General features: G+C 42.9%; 2 protein-coding genes and 1 pseudogene across 13 annotated transcripts in view; 2 read left to right on the forward strand and 1 right to left on the reverse strand.

Moving 5' to 3' along the window:
* Positions 1-20,059, reverse strand: part of CCDC102B (coiled-coil domain containing 102B) — an 845,733-nt gene that overhangs the window by 781,008 nt on the left and 44,666 nt on the right. The gene's annotated exons all lie outside the window — the stretch shown is intronic.
* LOC140500990 (proteasome activator complex subunit 1 pseudogene) lies at positions 5,609-6,429 on the forward strand (annotated as a pseudogene).
* LOC140502426 (uncharacterized) lies at positions 8,840-19,187 on the forward strand. Its single transcript, XM_072606600.1, has 3 exons — positions 8,840-8,917; positions 11,980-12,093; positions 16,958-19,187. The coding sequence occupies exons 1-3, from the start codon at positions 8,840-8,842 to the stop codon at positions 18,950-18,952; spliced, it is 2,187 nt and encodes a 728-aa protein (XP_072462701.1). The 3' UTR covers positions 18,953-19,187.

Below are 20,059 nucleotides of genomic sequence, written 5' to 3' on the forward strand. Positions count from 1 at the left end.
GTGATCTTATAATCCAACCCATATCTGAACAACAGCCTCTTCTGCATTACACTGGAAAAATGGTCATCCAGCCTTTGACTGAAGACTTCCTGTGAGGATAAACCCATCAGCTGCCAAGGCAGTTAATTTCACATGTGGTTAGCTCTGTTTGGATGTTTTTCCTTATACCAAGCTAAAACTGCAGCTTTGTAACCTAGTTCTACCATCTGGAACCAAACATAACAAGTCATATTTCCCCTGTAGGTGACCACTTTTCAAATACTTGGAAGTAGTCATTATATGCATCCTTCCCTACCCTACCATGATCTTCTCTCTTTGAGGCTAAATAGTCCCAGCTTCTTCCACCACTATTCAATGACATAAATTGAAGGTACTTCACCACCCTGGTTACTCTGTTCTGCATAGTCTCTAACTTGCCAATGTCTTTTCTTAAATGTGGGGCCCAGAGTTAAACATAAGATATAAAATGTGGTTTTACCATGGTAGCATATAGAAAGAATATAACCTTTTTGTTCCTAAAGTTGTCTTTTTTTAATGCTTCCTAAGACTGCATTATCTTTCTTAGATTTCCTGTCATATTTCTGACTCATAATCAGCATACAACCTACTAAAATTTCTATTTTTAGTAGAATTCATGTTTAGACATGTTTCTCCTATCTTCTATTGATTTTTTTAGCCCAATGTAAGAATTTATAGTTGACCTTATTAAATTGAGTATCATTCAAATCAGCCCAGTTCTCTAGTCTCTCATAATGACAATAGATACACACACACACAAACACACACACACACGCATATACACACTATCATCCAGTATCTTAGCTCTTCATCCCAGCTTCATGTTTTCTGCAGAAGTTTGCTATTAATATGTGTTTAGGTATGAGAAAGTTTCTGGTGCTTAATAATCACATATAACTTACCTTTTGTTTTTAATTTGAAGTTCATTTGTTATTTAAACAAATTGTCTACTTTGCTTACCACCAAGGTCAGTTACTGGTTTATTTGTTTTTTCCATATTTTCTTTCCTTATGTTAAAGTAATCTTCACAAGGTCAAGTAATAGATTAACAGTACTAATTCAGAGTCCTTGAATGAAACACAAAATGTGTGTTTAATATGAAGGCTCTCTTCACAAAGAAAGAAACCTCCAGGGCATTGACTAAAATACATTCAACTGAAATTGCAGAGAGAATTTTACACACTAATAAAATATTCCACTGATTTAAAAGTCCACCTCATTTTGACTATATTAGATTTTTCAGGCGCAAAATTACAAGATTTCTCTTCGTGCTACTATATTTTTCTAATCTATGCCTTTCAAAAAGAAATTGTGCAACAGTTGACCCATACAAATAAGACTTTGAAGTAAGAACAAACCTTAACAAAGTGAGCATTTTGCTCATATGCTATTGTGGTCATAGATTTGTAATATTTCTATAATCATAAATACAGATTTGCATGCAGCAATAATTAGGCTCATTGTTAACATAATTCCTAACTGAAAGGAAGCTTTTGAACAAAGATCCCAGAATTTTTTAATAACAATTCAATAAAATAATGTATATTTGAAGAGATGGAATGGTGATGATTTTTACAAAGCATGTGATTCTCATTTGTTTGAAGTAATATGGCAAAAAGAATGGCTTGTCTTTCCAGTCATTTTCTTCATAATTTTGGTTTTTAGTGAAATGAAATGAAGGACAACTAGGTAGTACAGTGGATAGAGGGCCAGACCTGAATTCAGGAAGACTCATCTTTCTGGACAAGTACCTTAACCCTGTTTTCATTAGTTCCTCATCTGCAAAATGAGCTGAAGAAGAAAATGGCAAACCATTCCAGTGTCTTTGCTAAAACCCCAAATGGAGTCACAAAGAATCAGATGTAACTAAAATGACCAAACAACAATAATCACTGACTTCACTTGAACCAATTATCTATTTTAGAAAGTTGGATTCTTTTAAAAAGAAAAGATAAAGAATTGAAATACTTAGACAGCAAACTGTTTAGCAAGTATATTTTTTCCTATTGCCACTCTGCCATGAACTCATTTTGCATGACCTAGCTTTCTAGCTAGAAAAACAATAGTCCATGTTTTTGATTATGGCAAATAACTGGTAGAAAGTGTTTTTTTCCTTCAGTCATATGGGATCTAAATCTAAGGAAAGAGACAGAGGAAGGTCTGCTAAGGGATAGAAATATAATAGGCCCCTACTACTATCTTCTTGTAAAATGGAAGAGAAAGAATTTTTTTTTTAAGAAATGACATCAGAGTAACCAAAACACTAAAACCTATTATCTAAACAATTAATATTGTAAGATAGCTGTCTACAAAGATATGAAGCAAAAATCATGTGCTTCCTTTAGAAACATCAAGTGGGAGTTGAGGAGTTGACTTACTTGCATAGCAAACTTTTGATATAGTTAAAATTTTAAAAGCTTAAATAAATTTTGAATTATGTACATTTATATATGAATCCATGTGTATATGTATAATAATGATAGTAATAACGAGCACTTATGAAGTTCTTTAATGTTTGAAAAGCTCTTTTAAATTTCTATTTCATTTTATCATCACAACATCGATGGACATGATGATAGTTATGTTTCCATTTTACAGATGAGGAAACCAAGGAAAACAGAGGTTACGTGACTTTTCCAAGGTCACATTATTAGTAAGTTTCAGGCTAGATTTGAATTCAGATTTTCCTCACTCCAGCACTCTTTGCACTGTGCAACCCAGCTGCCAACTATATTTTTATCAATGTAGGTATAGATAAATTGTAGTGTGTATATGTGTATATATATAACATATAGAAATTATCGTGTACACATATACATGCATACATATATATGTGTGTGCATATGTGCACATGCATATGTACACATACATACATACATATACAACTGTACATATATACATATATATACACATATATATGAAATCTTTGATGCTGTTCAGCACCCTCTTCTCCTTAGTAATCTCATCTCTCTAGGTTTTCAGGACACCACTCTCTTCTAGTTCTCTTTCTACCTATCTGTCTCTTCACAATCTCTTTTATTGGATTCTCATCCATATCATGCCCTGCAGTCAGAAGTTTCCCTCAGGGTTCTGTCATGCACCCTCTTCTATTCTCTCTTTATACTACTTCACTTGGTTTTATCATCAGCTGTTAAGTATTTAATTACCACCTCTATGCTGATGACAAATCTGCCTATTCTGCCCTAATCTCTCTGGTGAGCTCCAATCTAATATCTCCACAAAGACCTCCAATAGAATTCTTAAACTAAACATATCCAAAAAAAGAAATCATTATCTTTGCCACTAAACTCTCCCCACCCTACTTTCCTCTTAATGAACATAGCAAAACATCTTCCCAGTCTCTCAGGCTCACAATCTAGGAGTCTTCCTATACTTCTCAAAATATCTCATCTCCTCCTACCCCCACCCATCGAATCTATTGCCAAGGCCTATTAATTTTACCTCTGCAACATTTTACATATACTTTAAACATTTTTGAGTTTTGCTAGAATGGGATCCAGTAAGAAACTTGGGAACAAAAAAAAAATAGGAGTTTTTGCTTAACATCTTAAAATTTCCATGGGCAGAGAATATATTTCACCAAGGTCTCTCTAACCTTGAAGCAGCAATAGTGGCTGTGCAATTAAGTGGTTGAATAGGCACTAAATGAGGTATCCACAATGACCTGTGCCTGTACTGAAGGGAAAAATACTTCTCCAAAAGGGAAGGGTTAAGAAATTTGCTAGAAGAAAAAAGAAACTTTCCAAGGAAAGAAGTAGCCTAATACACAAAACGGGGTGGGGAGAATGATGAGGGTGAGGGAAAGGAAAGTAGAAATTACAGACATCCCTGCCTACAAGCTTAGCCTAACATTCTTACATAAAGTCATATGATCAGCTAGTTTCATTACAAAGTTTCACTCTATTCAATTTAAGTCAATTCATCAGTCATATAAGAACTATCTATGTGTAAGATGATGTGTCTGGTACATGGTGTACAGAGACAAAAAATAAGTATAAGAAAGTAGGTTACTTCCAGGAGTAAAGATGGCAGAGTAAGCAGTAAGTCACTCTCACTCTTCATTACTAACCTTAAAAAATCCAGAAAATGCCACCCCAGGAAAAATCCTGGAACAGTGGAGCAAGCGGAAAGCAAGATGCAGCAGGTTTTTAGCTCATGAGGCTAGGGGGATTAATGGGAAAGCTCCCTCTTGCTGTAGCTTAAGGGAACAGGAGGTGTCCCAGCAAGCCAGCAGCAAGCTTCACCTCGGCAGACCAGTGGGAGATAATGAGCCCCAGGGTGGTGGAGCAGGCAAGCACCAATACCAGGACCCCTGTGTGCCTTTGCACAGCCAGGGTGTTCAGCATATACCAGCATGGAGAACCACCACTTGTGCAGCAGATGGGTGTCCACCAGGGGCTGAGCCTATTCATGCTCCAGCACAGCCCCAAGTAAGGAGGCAACTTCCAGAGACCAGACCACCCCCACTCCCACCCCTTCCCCCATGAGGTTCTGTGTAACAGGGAAACACAGTAAAATCCAACCTTGCATTGACACACACCAGCCACCACCACAAGCTCCAGCTAAACACCAGGTAAGCTACAGCCTCTATATTCTCCAGCTGCCAGAACCTGAGGTCCCAGCACACAAGCCCAATAACAAGGCCTCTAGTCTCCAGCACCAGAAGTATGGGACAGTTTCCCCTGTACCCAGAAGCAGAGATCAACTTTAAAAGTCAGGAAAAATGAAAACACCATGAGCAAAAACAACACAGAAAGCAAAGATCATAGATTCTAACTATGATGATAGGGAAGATCAAAACACAAATTCGGAAGAGAATAGTTTATTGTAGATATATTTTTTGTTTATTGTGAATGTATTTTTGCTTCTTAGTGGGAAGATCTTTCTCATTCATTAATAGGTCCACATGATCTACTTAAGTCACATGGAAGCTTGAGTCATATGGGTCATCACATGGAACAGGAAGGAGTTGAGAAGGAAGGATGGAACAGGAAGAGATGGAACTAGAGCACATCTGAGACAAAATTTGGTCACAGCAGTCAAAACTGAGGAAGAAAAAGAAAATCAGGTTAGCACGAGTGAGAGAACTTATTTGTGAATTTCTTTAAGGGAGTCTATTTGTGACTTAAGGGAGCTGGTCTGTGGGAAATCTAAAAGAGGGAAGACTTGAAGATGTTATTGACCTCTGCATTGTTATTGGGTATAGATTTCCTTGTTCCTGTGATGGATTTGGCTTTCTGGTGTCTGAATAAATGTTTTGGTTCTGTCTTCCATGTGGAGAATTTATTGTATTTCACAATTCAGAATTGTGCTGGCATATTCATGGCTGCCATAGGTGCTGTGAATATTGCATTGGTGCTACAAACATCAGTGTTAATACAGTCACATCTGAAACCACAAAAGGGAATATGAACTAATCTCAAGCTCAAAATTCCTTCTTGGAAGAGCTCAAGAAGGATTTTAAAAGTTAAATTAGATATGTAGAAGAAAAATTGAGCAATTCCTTTAAAAATATGATTGACAACTTCCCCCTTGCTCCTATCTCACTGCTTGGTCTGACCCTTTAACCCCCCTGCCATGGCCACCTTCAGCGTCAAACCCAAAGCCCAAGCCAAGGTAGATTTGTTCAGGAAGGAGTTATGTGCTCAGGCAGAGATCCTACTTGGAACCTATTTCCCAATGAAGGTTTCAGAGCTGGATGAGTTCTTGAAGGATCTTTCTCTGAATGAAGCTGATTTGAGTCTCCTCAAGGTCCCCCTGGACATCCCTATCCCTGACCCAGCTAAAGAAAAAGAGAAGGAAGAATGTTGGAAACAAGAAGAGAAGGAGGAGAAGCATAGAAAGAAAAAAGAGGAAGATGAAGATAAAGGTCCTCCTTGTGGGCCTGTAAGCTACAATGAGAAGATTGTGGCTCTTTTGGGCCGACTGAAGCCTGAAATCAAAGATGTGAAAGAATAGCTCAACAGTGTTTCCATGTGGCTGCAGCTACAGGTGCCCCAGATTGAGGACTGAAACAGCTTTGGAGTAGTAGTCCAGGAGAAGGTATTTGAGCTGATGACTACACTCAGAACTAAGCTGGATGGCTTCCAAACCCAGATCTCAAAGTACTTCTCTGAAAGGGGTGACACAGTGGCTAAAGCAGCATAGCAACTACATGTGGGCAACTACCGACAGCTGGTTCATGAACTGGATGAAGCATAGTATGGAGAGACAAGACTGATGGTCATGGAGATCCAAAATACTTATGCTGTCTTATATGATATCATCCTGAAGAACTTTGAGAAGATCAAGAAGCCCAGAGGGGACACAAAAGGAATGATCTACTGAAAAATGAAGCCTGTCTCCCTTCTCCATCACCCCTTAAGTAAGATTATCTGTCTTGCCACAGTTCAGCTTCCATTTAGAACTTTCCCTCTTAGCCATACCTTGCCTTCTGAGCACCAGTAAATTTTGTCACACCTCAAAAAAAAAAATACAATTGATAAAATGGGAAAAAGTACAATGAAGAAAAGACTCCTTAGAAAGTAGAATTGATCAAACAGAAAAAGAGGTACAAAAGTTCACTAAAGAAAATAATTTGTTAAAAATTAGAATTGGGAAAGTGGAAGCTAATGACTCTATGAGACATCAAGAATCAGTCAAACAAAATCAAAAGAGTGAAAAAAAAGATGAAAATGTAAAATACCTCATTGGAAAAAGAAATGGCCTGGAAAACAGATTCAGGAGAGATCATTTAAGAATTATTGATCTACTTGAAGGCCATGATGAAAAAAGGAACCTGCACAGCATTTTTCAAGAAATAATCATGGAAAACTGCCCTGAAGTCCCAGAACCAGAGATAAAATGGTCATCAAAAGACTACACTGCTCACCTCCTGAAAGAGATCCCAAATTAAAAACAACAAGGAATATTGTACCCAAGTTCCAGAATTAGCAGGTCAAGGAGAAAATACTGCAAATAACCCAAAAGAAACAATTCAAAAACTTAGAACCACAGTCTAGATTAGGCAGGACCTTACAGCTTCTATATTAAAAGATTGGAAGGCTTGGAATATGATATTCCATAAGGCAAAGGAGCTTGGATTACAATCAAGGATAAAATATCCATAAAAATAGAGTATAATCTTTCAGGCAAGGAGATGAATAGTAAATTAAACAAAGGACTTCCAGACCTTCTTGATGAAAAGAATAGAGCTCAACAGAAAATTTGATCTTTAAATACAAAATGCAAGAGTCACATCAAAATGTAAACAGGAAAGAAAAACTTTAAAAGTACATGTTATCAAATAAAGGCAAGGTGTTTATATACCTACATGGGAAGATGATACTAATAACTTTTGAGAAATGTATCTTTATTATGACATTTAGAAGGGATATACATAGACAAAGGGGTTGGATATAAATTAACTCTGATGCAAAGATGAAAAACTTTATCAAGTGGTGAAAAGAAATTTTAATGGGAGAAGGCAAAGGGAGGAGGCAGAAAAGGGTCAATTACATTACATGAAGAGATGCAAAGCCATATTGCATTAGAGGGAAAGAAGGGAGGGAAAGGAGCATTGTTTGAACCTTACTCTCATCTGATTTGGCTCAAGGAAAGAATAACATACTCAGGTATAGAAATCTAACTTGCCCTATAAGCAGTAGGAAGGGAAGGGGGAAAGAAAAAGGGAGAGGGCTGATAGAAAGGAGGGAAGATTGAGGGAGGCAGTGGGCAAAAACAAAACTCTTTTGAAGAGGAAAAGGGGGAAATATAAGCATAAACAGGAGTGTGGAAGGGATAGGATGGAGAGAAAGATGCAGATAGTAATCATAACTAAATGTGAATGGGATGAACTCTCCCATAAAATGGAAGTGGATTGGAGAATGGATTAAAAATCACAAACCTACAATATGTTGTTTATAAGAAACACATTTGAAATAGAGGGATACACATAGGGTAAATGTAAAAGGCTAGAGTAGAATACATTATGCTTCAGCTGAAAAAAAATAGGGGTCCTTATCTCAGACAAAGCAAAAGCAAAAATAGATCTAATTAAAAGAGATAAGGAAACTATATCCTGCACCATAGACATTAAAGTAATATCATTGCTAAACACATATGCACCAAGTGGTATAGCATTCAAATTTTTAGAGGAAAAGTTCAGGGAGTTACAGGAAGAAATAACTAGCAAAATTATACTAGTGGGGGACTTCAACCTCCCTCTATCTAAACTAGATAAAACTAACCACAAAATTAACAAGAAAGAAGTTAAGGAGGTGAAGAGAATTTTAGAAAAGTTATATATGGTAGACTTCCTGAGAAAATTGAATGTGGATAGAAAGTAATATACCTTTTTTTCTCAATGGTACATGGCACCTACACAAAAAATGACCATGTACTAGCGCATAAAAACCTCGCAATAAAATGTAGAAAGCAGAAATATTAAATGCATCCTTTACAGAGCATGATACAATAAAAGAACCTAAGTTATACAAAAGAAAAGTATCCTATGTATAGACAAATATAAGGATAACTTGGCAATGACTGAGCATAATGGATATGAAATGATTGAGTAGCAGAGTGGATAGAATGCCAGGACTGGAGTCAAGAAGCTCTGAGTTCAAATCCGGTCTTGGAGACTTACTAGCTGTTTCACTCTGGACAGTTACTTAATCCTGTTTGCCTCAATTTTCTCAAGTTTAAAATGAACTGAAGAAGGAAATGGCAAACTACTCAAGAATCCTTGCCAAGAAAGCACCAATTTGGGTGATGAACAGTTGGGTACCACTGAACACAACTGAGCAACAAAGGGAAGTGAATGGAGGAAAAGGAAAAAACCAGTCAAAATACCTTAGGAACATTTGAGCAAAGTAACAACACTTTTAAGGAGATTAGGGTAAGAATTGGCCTAATGGGGCATAAACAATTGTCAAAGGCAGCTGTGATGCAGCATAAAGCACACAAGTTCTAGAACTGGAAGATTTATGGTGCTATAGAAAGCACCAAGTGTTGGAGTCCAAGGACCTCAGTTCAAAACTCTCCTCTGCTGCTTAGTGTCTTTATGACTAAAGCCAAATTATTGTAGCTCTCTGAATTTCACTTCTCATCTAAAATCAGTTACATTAAATGACTTTTAAGATTGCTCCCATCTTTAAATCTATGATCCTAAAACCTTGCTCTGAATCTGTTTATCCACAGTTTGTGGCACTGAGAAGATAAATTAACCTCTACCAATCCCAATTCTTCATCTATACAATGGATTTAATAATGTACTGCCTAATTCATAGAGTTGTTGGGAACACGAATCACTAATATATGTAAAGTGCTTTGTAATTTATAAAGACCTATCTAAATATGACAAATTATAGCTTTCTGGCCTTGCTTATAAATTGTAACAATTCTAATCACAGAGGCATCAGGACTTACCTGACTTTCTTATTATTATTGATATAGATCTGGCAGTATTTCCATACTATCACAGCTTCTGAGACCTCCCATTCATTGTCTAGTCCCAATTTCCTTTCCTTATTTCAATAAAATTTTGAAAGAACATATAACAAAATGAAAGCAATAAATTGCCTTCTAGGGAAAAGCAAAACCCATGACTTGCTTTAATTTGAATTATATTCTCATCAATTAACAGTGAATTAGAGGGAGGGGGCATATGAAAATAGAGAGACAACAATGAAATTAGGCTTTCTTAATACAGAAGACTCAAGTGGTCCAAGTGGTTAAAAAATGATTTGCTTCAAAAAACTAAGATTATTGAAGTAAGACTGAAATATAATACTGGGTTCAGTTTGGTCATGAAATTATTCCATATCTAAGTGGAATTGGTCAGTTGACTGTTTATTGCCAAGTATTTGATTATATACATATATGTACACACATTTCTTACTTTATTGTAGATTCCAGAAAATGAAATTAAACATTTCAGTTAGATTATTCAGTTTAATCAATGTTTATTAAGCACCTGCTATGTGTAAAGTACTGTGACTTTCTTTTATAACTTCAGATACTTCATTTATTTTCTGATGATTTTTTTAAGAAAAGCATTTGCAGACAAAAAGAATCAAAAAAGTTCAGGTGAGCTTTGCAAGAGATTGTCTCTGAATCCAAATATATTAGTAGGAATACAATACATTCACTATATTGTCTTGAAAGAAAAATAAATCAAATGTAACAGAATAAGTCTGCTTTCCAAAGTATGTCTTCCAGAGCAACTCTGCTTTGAGACACTCTTTCATTTAATGTAATTTACTGCTATTTTGTACAGAACAAGTGATAGATCATGTAAGTGAATTTGTTTAACATGATGTTGATAGTTAAACAGCTTGAGTATGAAGAATTGTTTTTTCCACTAGGTCTCTTTCCAAAAGAAACTCAACTTCTCTATAGCCATCTCAAGCACCATTTTAAAAAAATCAGTGTGTTCTAATGGAAAACAAAATTAAATCATCATATCTTTTTGTTCTTAAAAATAGAAAGGCACTATGGCACAGTGTAAAGAGAGCTGGTCTAGGAATCAGGAAAACCTGTCATATAATATGTGACCCTGAGCAAGTCGATCAAACTCTCTGTTGTCTAAAAAATTCTCAAAAAATATGGCACAGAGAAAAGCACTGACCTGCATTGGTAGAGTTCCCCATATCGATTAAAACATATATCCAATCTCTGCCATCGTTAAGAGAAAAATATTATATGTGTTGGTGCATTTTACTCCAAACTACATAGAGGAATCTTTGATTAATAAAACCAAACACTAAATAGGGACAAGTAGCATGGTATAGTGGTTGTAGAACTATCATTGATGTCAGAAAAGCCTAGATTCAAGTCCCTGCCTTTGACATAAACTGGGCATGTGACTGTGAGCAAATCATTTAATCTCTCAGTACTCCAGGCAATACTCTAAGAAGGCAACCTTGTGGGAAAAAAAGGTACCAACTGTCATTGTTAGAAAAGATTTCCTGTGGAGTTTTACCAACAGTTCTCTATGTTAATAAAATCTAAGATATACTACTTATCCTCTATCCCTTGTAAAAGGTAAGAGATATCTCTTATTTTTAATAGATAAAAGAATGATCCATATATATTCAAACACAACAAAATATGAATTAGTGAAATGTCTATCTATGACATTGTCTTCACTACCCAAATACTCAATGTGGCTAAACCCTAATCTCTATAATTAGTTCCAGTCTCACATCAACAACTGCCTATTGAACCTTTCAAACTGGATGTTTCATAGATATCTCAAACTTAGCACAACCAAAATTGACTTCATTATTTTTCATTCCATTCACCTCATGTAACAGAAAGTTCTCTGACACATTCAGGATGGCATGCTAGCAGGGGATCTTAGATTTGCTTTTCTAAAGAAAGCAACTTAAAATGGATCAGCAATGTTCTTTAATTATATATACCAAGAATAGAAAGCAAAATACAGAGAAATAAAGATCAACAGACCATGCTTCCAACTGTTTGACCATAAACAACACATACATCACAGATCAACAGACAGATCCTAAAATCTGACCATTACATACATATACAGTTATCAAAAAGAGAAGCACCAGCATCTGGGTTTTTAAAGTTGGGGGTGGGTGGGAGGTGGGGTTCCTTAATGGCTAACCAGAGTCTCATCTGGCACAAGAACCTTTGACGGGGGTCGGTCCTAGACGCCTGGGCGGATAGGGGCCTCCCCGGGAGTGGCAGCCCACCAATCCGAGGGAGACACGGCTCCCAAGAAGGAGCCGTGGGCCCACAGGATTGGTCGGGTGGGCTGGATCCAATCGGGTGGTAGGCCTCGCCCTCGGGGCGGGTTAGGATGGCAGCCCGGAAGAACTTCCCTTTTTAAGACAACGCCCTGAACTGCTCGGGGGACTCCTCCATGCAATAAAGCTATGAACCTCCTGCGCATTGCCTGATTATTGCCTGCCGCCGTGTCCCCTGGGGTAGGTCCGGAGACGTCCGAAGCGGTGCCCACCGAAGGGAGATTCTCACTCGAAGGTCCCGAGGACAGACCCGGGACAGCTGGCGCCCGAACAGGGACCGCAGCCCCCGCCGAGTGAGGTGAGTATAACCCTACCCAGTTAAGGGTAGAAGAGTCAGGCAACCTAGATAGTCGGGGCTATCTAGAGGAAACATGGGCTCTCAGATTTCCAAGGGAATGGAACCGGAGGATGCAGGAGTTCTCGCCTGCCAAGTGTACAAGCTCTGTAAGCAGGTGGGAATAAAAATACACATAAAGGATTGTAGACAGTGGGTGCAGAAAATTCTGACAGTCTCCCCGTGGTTGGCTCACACAGGCTTAGATCATGACAAGTGGAGGGTAGTGGGACAACAGATGGCTTCCTACCAAAAAGAGGATCCTCAATTTCTGAGCTCCAGAGATTTTGTTATATACGCCACAGTTAGCTCTGCACTCCAGCCTTCACCCCCTCCTTTACAGAATGCCACGAGTACACAAGTCGGCCCCTCCCTATATGGGTCCGAGGCAGGAGAGGAGTGGCCCCCCCCCTCTGGGGGAGGAGGACATGCTACCGCTCCCGCTCTACCCCTGGGAGGACATGAGACATTGTGGCGCTGCCCCCCCAAAAGAGACAGATAAGGAGCTAGATCCCTCTCAAAAACGAAAGCAGACAAATCCCCAGCCGTCCAAGTGTCAGGGTGCTTGTGCTTGCTGTCGCAGGCACCCCCCGGCAGCTGGAAAGTCTCTAGAGGAACAAAAACCAGCTGGAAAGTCCCTAGAGGAACTGAAACCAGTGGCTAGAAATCTCCGTGCCCACTCTCGGCTACAAGCCGCGTTACTGAAAGCAGCAGAGGAGGGGGAGGAAGTTGATTTTGAGGAGTGGACCGGGAGGCCGGGACACGCCCTTGCCTTCCCGGTGTTCCAGCAGACCCAACAAGACGGTACCGTACAACGTACCCACCGTCCCACTCCATATAAGTTCTTAAAGGACTTGAAAGACGCAGTAGCAAAGTATGGCGCAGGGTCGGCATATGTAAAACAACTACTGAGCTCTTCCGTCTCCGTGGCCGCTTGGCTCCCGGCAGATTGGAACGAGATTATGATGGCAGTGCTAGATCCCGCTGTGTATACTGCTTGGAAAGCCTATTGGAACAGACAAGCGAAGATTTGGGCAGAAGCCAATCAACCCAATACTGTTGAAAACCACATTAATGCACTCACAGGGTTGGGAGATTATACAGAGATAGAGCAGCAGTTAGCCCTCCCTGAAGCTATGATCCGAGCTGTTCAGGAAGTAGCCTTGAAAGCTCTAGATGCCCTTGCAGCGCGCACTCAGACCCAAATAAGTCACCTAAGGCAGAGACAGAGTGAGTCAGCATTGGAATTTATGACCAGGGTGCAGGAAGCGGTATGGAAAAGGTTTGGGAAAGGAGGTCCCTCATCACAACTCATAGTTCAGCTATTCAAGGAAGGTCTCACCAAGTCGAGGGGTATACTCTCCACCCTGCCCGCAGACCCCTCTATAGATGAAATAGTTGATAAGTGCCTGGATGAGGGCAGTGGAGCAGACCCGAAGTTGGTGGCAACACTGACTTCCGCTTTCCAAGCCTTCCAGTTGTCCACAAGCACCAAAAAGGGACCATGCTTCAGGTGCGGGAAATCAGGACATTTTCAGGCGCAGTGCAGAAACACGTCGCCGAAAAAAGGGGTTCGGTGTTTTGGCTGTGGCAAACCCAGCCATATAGCGAAAAACTGCCGGGGTTCGAGCAGCAAAAAAGAACAGGGAAACGGGGGCAGGGGCTCCCGGAGCGGGAAGGGAGCCCCTGGACCGAACAACAGACCCCGCCTAGAGTAGAGCTATATGCAGTAACAGGGCAGACAGTCCCGCCATGGACCACTACAACCATTAAGGTCCCCCCAAAGGATCATCAGAGATTAATCATAGGGTCAGACAAAACCAAGGAATTCCTTGTGCATACTCAAATATTGCAACCTGGGCAGTCCGCTATTGCACTAACCAACCCCCATGCCTATGAAGTTCCACTACCTACTAATACCCCAATAGCGGTAGGAATATCACTGCCTTGGCTGGATAAAGAGTGGAAAGATACATCAGGAGAGAGTCCTTTTGTAGCATGGACCCAGCAAGTGGGGCACGGAAAAATGTGTCTGGTTGTGGAGGTAGAGGGCGTCAGGCTCAGAGGATTAGTCGACACCGGAGCTGATGTGTCGGTGATTTCCTCAAGAGATTGGCAGAAAGACTGGGAGACCACCCAAGAGGCCCAAGGGATATCCGGGGTGGGCGGGTCGGTAAATGCCCTCAGATCAGCTCGCCACCTTCAGTGGGCCACAGGTGACGCCCGAGGACGGTTCCGCCCCCTTAGAATGCCAGCTCTCCCCATTAACTTATGGGGCCGAGACTTACTCAGCGGCATGGGCGTCACCCTCACCACCGATTTTACAGGACAGGCGGAAAACCCCTAGGGGCCGCTGTAGGGCCAACACCCATCCCGCTGCACTGGGAAAACACCAACCCCATATGGGTGGATCAGTGGCCCCTGACTCAGGAAAAGATCCAGGCCCTCCATCAAATAGTGCAGGACTTATTAGCAGCAGGACATATCGAGCTTTCCACTAGCCCCTGGAATTCTCCAGTGTTTGTTATAAAAAGGAAATCAGGCAAATGGAGAATGCTCATTGATCTCCGGCAAGTCAATAAGGCACTGCGACCCATGGGTCCTTTACAACCAGGACTCCCTTCGCCCACTATGATACCCAAGGGCTGGCACATAGCAGTGATAGATATTAAGGATTGTTTTTATAGTATTCCATTATGCAAAAAGGATAGGAAATGTTTTGCCTTCTCCGTCCCTTCTACTAACTTCCAACAGCCCGCAAAGCGGTACCAGTTTAAAGTCCTACCCCAAGGCATGGCCAACAGCCCCACGATGTGTCAGCAATTTGTGGCGCAAATTCTCCAACCCATTCGAGATGAGAGTCCCGATGCTGTAATAATACATTATATGGATGACATTTTACTGGCCTGCAGTGCGAGGAAAATTGTCCTTGACCTCCTAAAAAGGGTTTCTGAAGCATTAAATAGGCACGGCCTCCAAGTGGCTCCTGAAAAGATTCAACTTGGTCCCGAGTATCAATATCTCGGACACCAAATTAAGGGTAGTGGGATTTCCCGAGTTCCCCCAAAAATAGATGTCACCAAGATCAATACCCTTAATGATTTTCAGAAACTCATAGGAGCCATACAGTGGCTACGCGCCATTGTGCCCATTACAAACCAACAGATGAGGCCACTATACGACATTCTCAAGGGCCCATCTAATTTGGGCTCCCTAAGAAAGTGGACTCCAGAGGCCCTCCAGCTCATAGACAAAATACAGGAGGAGGTAAAGACAGCGGTGGTAGAACGGTGTGACCCAGCGTTGCCATTCTTTCTGTCCATCCTTGGCAACAAGACCGTTGGGCCGGTAGCAGTCATTTACCAGTTCCATGGCCCCTTGATGTGGGTCTACCCTGACCGAAAAACTAAAAGTATCCCGATAGCCTTAGAAGAAAAGGCTCTCTTATTGCTTAAGGCCAGCTCTATATGCAGACAGCTATCTGGCCACTATCCTGTCATTTTGCTCTCCAGCCCCATTGAGATACTAACTGAGTTAGCACAATCATCTGAATTGTGGGCCGTCCTCCTGTGCTCCCATGAAATTCGGGCTGGAGATCTCCCCCCTGCCCTTCGGGCTTGGAACCAATTTCCCTTAACAAAGCAGAGGAACCCGGTGGTCTCAGAGCCCGTAGCGGGACCTATAGCCTTCACTGACGCCACTAAGCATTGCAAAGCGGCAGTTTACATCCCAGATAAACAGATCACCAAGGTGCTCACCACACCCTATTCCTCTGCTCAAAAGAATGAGTTGTTTGCAATTCTTGTAGCCTTACAGATTTGCGAAAAAGAAGCCTTTAATTTAGTAACTGATAGCCTTTATTGTCATAACCTTCTTCCAGTCCTTTCCGAAGCAGATCTTTCCCTATCTACTTCCTCAGTCCGCCCCTTACTAATACAAGTACAGCAGGCCCTTCTTGCTCGCTCCCATCCCCTTTATGTTTTACACGTACGTTCACATCTTTCCACCTCCGGACCTATATTTAAAGGGAATGCCATTGCGGACTCCTTATTAGGGACATCTCAGGTCTTCTATACTGACCCCATTGCCGCTCATAATTATTTCCACCTCCCAGCCCGCATGCTGTCACGCCTCTATAATATACCTAAAGAGGAGGCTAGGCAAATAGTCAAGCGCTGCCGCGCCTGTGTCCCCTTCCGGCCACCACCCCCTCTTGCCACCATCAACCCTCGAGGTACCTTCCCAAACGAGATATGGCAGATGGATGTCACTCATTTCCAGTCTTCCATAATCCATGTCACAGTAGATACTTGCTCCTCCCTTATCATGGCCACCCTCCAACCTGGGGAAGCCACCAAACATGTGATCACGCACTGCCTCCTCTGCTTCGCCGCTCACGGCACACCCCAAACATTAAAAACAGATAATGGGCCCGCCTACACATCCCGCGCGTTTGCCCAATTCTGCCTTCAATTCGGCATTCGGCACGTCACGGGCCTCCCCTATAACCCCACGGGGCAAGCCATTGTCGAACGCGCTAACCAGTCCCTAAAGCGCACCCTTCAAAAACAAAAAGGGGGAGTGGCAGGTCGGCTGACCACGGCACAATTAGCAACCGCCGTGTTCACACGAAATTACTTAATAGCAAATGAGCAACAGATCACACCAGCCATGATGCATGCAGTGCAAACGCCCCGCCGTCCGCCACCCGCCATAACAAATGAGGGACAAAGCCCCGCCACAGTCTGGTGGAGGGACGCAGAAGGACAGTGGCATGGACCGAACAAGGTAGTGGTGAGGGGAAAGGGTTATTTGTGTCTTGATATAGGAGGAGGACAGCGGAGGTGGCTGCCACTTAAATGGACCCGAGCGTGTGAGGACTCCCCGAAGGGCTCGACGCAGGCTTCGCAAAAGGAAGAAGAAGCGACTGAACAGAACAACTAGAAGGAGAAACATGGATAAGTATATAATCTTGGTGGGGATGCTATGCAACCTCCAACTGGGGGACGGGGCATCTCTTCGCTCCCTCCCCCGCAACAAGGACCCATCATGGGTGTATTGGGCTGCCGTCCCTGGCCTCCCAGCAGCTCAACCAGCCGCCTGGGAGGGGGATTCTATTGAGCTGAGCATCCTAGGGGAAGCCGCCCTGGTGTTGGGAGGATCGGGGAGTGGCTACCCGGAGAGCCGTCATGATCTCAATAAGACGGTCCACTGGTCAATGGCACAGTTACCTATATGTCTCACCAAAGGGGCCAACATCACCCCCTGTGCCGAGGTACAGAACGAGTCCATACAGGAGCTCCCACACGGACCACATGGGTCCATGGGCCTGGGAAATTACATCCATATGTACATGCTGAATCATAGTCTCACTCAGTATCACCCCCTCCTCAGGGAGAGGATGCAAGGGCTGTGGAACAGCACCCAGAACACCCGCAACACCGTAGTGTGCAATAGCTCAAAGGACTTCCCTTGCAACCACTTATCGCTCCTTAATGCCACGGGAAGCTTCCTACCCAGTGGAAAGATCCCCTGCTCCCCTCTACCCCCCTGCGTGCCTACACCCAATATGTTCATTGGTATGCAAGTTTGTTCCACAGGGCATGCAGTAATAGGACAGCAGTGGAACGACACCCAGCAGATCTACTTCATGGATGGAGCGCCAGGACCGTATTATGCAGCTCCAGTGCCCCACGTCCTGGCGAGAAATGGGAGCGTAGTCATCCAAAGCCATCTCTGGAAAATGGCAGCGGCCTTTGGAAACATCACCCACATGACAGACAATAGTGGGCCGCTGACGGACAATGACACCATCCGCTCCCAATGGTGGGACCTCATCATGAAGAAAGGATTTTCTTGCCACGAGGGTCAGGTTTCTGGACACTGCAATCGTTTCTCCCTTGCAGTCCAGACCCTGAAAAGGACTGATATGTTTCTAATCTGTAGGGAAGGGGACATTACTCAGTCAGGGGGCAAATACAATGTATCCTGCTCCAATGGGACCCTCTCTAATACCTTGACGCCCAATGATGTACATTCCAATACCACCTTTGTCATACTTCTGTCTATTCCCCCAGTTACCTTTCTCCCTGTTGGGTCCGATGAGGCATTTGCCGACTCTGATTTCCTTAGGGCTGTGATGATCAGGGAGAAGAGGGGCTTGGAAATATCCGCCATAGATATGGTAGGGTTAGTAGTTAGCTTTATAGAGCAGATGGAGATCTCTGCCATGCAGCGGCAGGTCCACGTGATGGCTGCCGACCTGGCAGATTTTATGACAACGTCCACTCGGGCATGGGCTCTGCAACAACAAATTAACAGGCAGGTAGCCCTAGAGCTCAGTGCACTGACGGATGCCGTACAGGCGATCTCGACTCTCCTCCGAGTAAACGCCATATTGGAGGGACTCCCATGTCATGTCGGCCTGGCACGGCCCCTGTGCATGACGGCGCTCAGACTGAATGCCAGCCAGGAGCTGGACGATGCGATTCGGCGACTGCAGGACCACAGAAATCTAGAGGTCTATATAGAGCGCCTAGATGATATTGTAAGACAGATTAGAAATGTAACTGAGATATATAAGAGAGACTTGGAGAAACAACATGGGACATTTCTTGACTGGATTTCCAGATTAGATTTTACCACATTTTTGCATACCATTGGGGTTGCTGCTGGAATGGTTATGATAGTGATACTCTTGTGTGTGCTGCTTCCTTGCTTTATTTCTTGTATGATAAAAGTTTGGAGAAAGGTCCTAGAGCAAGTAAAGGCGGATGTCCTTGTAATAAAACAAAAAGGGGGAGTTGACGGGGGTCGGTCCTAGACGCCTGGGCGGATAGGGGCCTCCCCGGGAGTGGCAGCCCACCAATCCGAGGGAGACACGGCTCCCAAGAAGGAGCCGTGGGCCCACAGGATTGGTCGGGTGGGCTGGATCCAATCGGGTGGTAGGCCTCGCCCTCGGGGCGGGTTAGGATGGCAGCCCGGAAGAACTTCCCTTTTTAAGACAACGCCCTGAACTGCTCGGGGGACTCCTCCATGCAATAAAGCTATGAACCTCCTGCGCATTGCCTGATTATTGCCTGCCGCCGTGTCCCCTGGGGTAGGTCCGGAGACGTCCGAAGCAGTGCCCACCGAAGGGAGATTCTCACTCGAAGGTCCCGAGGACAGACCCGGGACAAACCTTCTTCTAAAGAATAAGCCCCAAAGCAGAACCTCACTTCAGAATACAGGTATATGCTTTTCAGAGCCAGAGGCTCTTGACCCAGTGCTTCATTAGCAATTAACAAAAGATGTGGGCCTTCCAACAAAACAAGCCTCTCCTAATCAACTTTCCCTTAATGGGATCCACCTGAGGCTTATTAATAGGTGGAGAAGATCTTTAACTCTCATTAATTTTACACCCTGGGAGTGGAACCAAGAGGGCAGTGTAACAGCATGAACTTACTACTGCTCTCTCCACAAAGTCAGCCAAATACCTGTAAAAAAATGACTTCAAACAAATTCTGAAGCTGCAGAACCCACAGAATGATAGAGTGAAGCATATCTCCAGCCCAAGACAGTCTGGAAGGTCACTGGTAAGTGTCTATCACACCACACTGGGAACAGAGCTTAGTCCAGTGTGGGTCAAGCTGGCACAGATGGGACCTGAGTAGGCCTTGTGGGGACTGAATCTCAGGCTCTTCTGGCAGTTTCCAAACTTCACAACTCCAAAGGATGAATTGGAAAGTCAGTGGAATAAAACCTGTGGGAATTCTGTGAGACAATAGAGTGGTCCCGCCCAGCCCCACAGCAGGGAAGGGGGTTGAAGAGCCTGTGGAGGAGGAACCCACAACATCCACAACAGGGGCAAGTGTGGCAGCAGTGACAGTGACTGTTTCTGGAGCTCTAGGCCCACAGGTTGTTAGGGGATCAAGCAGCTGACTGTATATCC

The sequence above is a fragment of the Notamacropus eugenii genome, chromosome 4, assembly GCF_028372415.1.
Source record: "Notamacropus eugenii isolate mMacEug1 chromosome 4, mMacEug1.pri_v2, whole genome shotgun sequence".
In the NCBI taxonomy this organism is placed as follows: Eukaryota; Metazoa; Chordata; class Mammalia; order Diprotodontia; family Macropodidae; genus Notamacropus; species Notamacropus eugenii.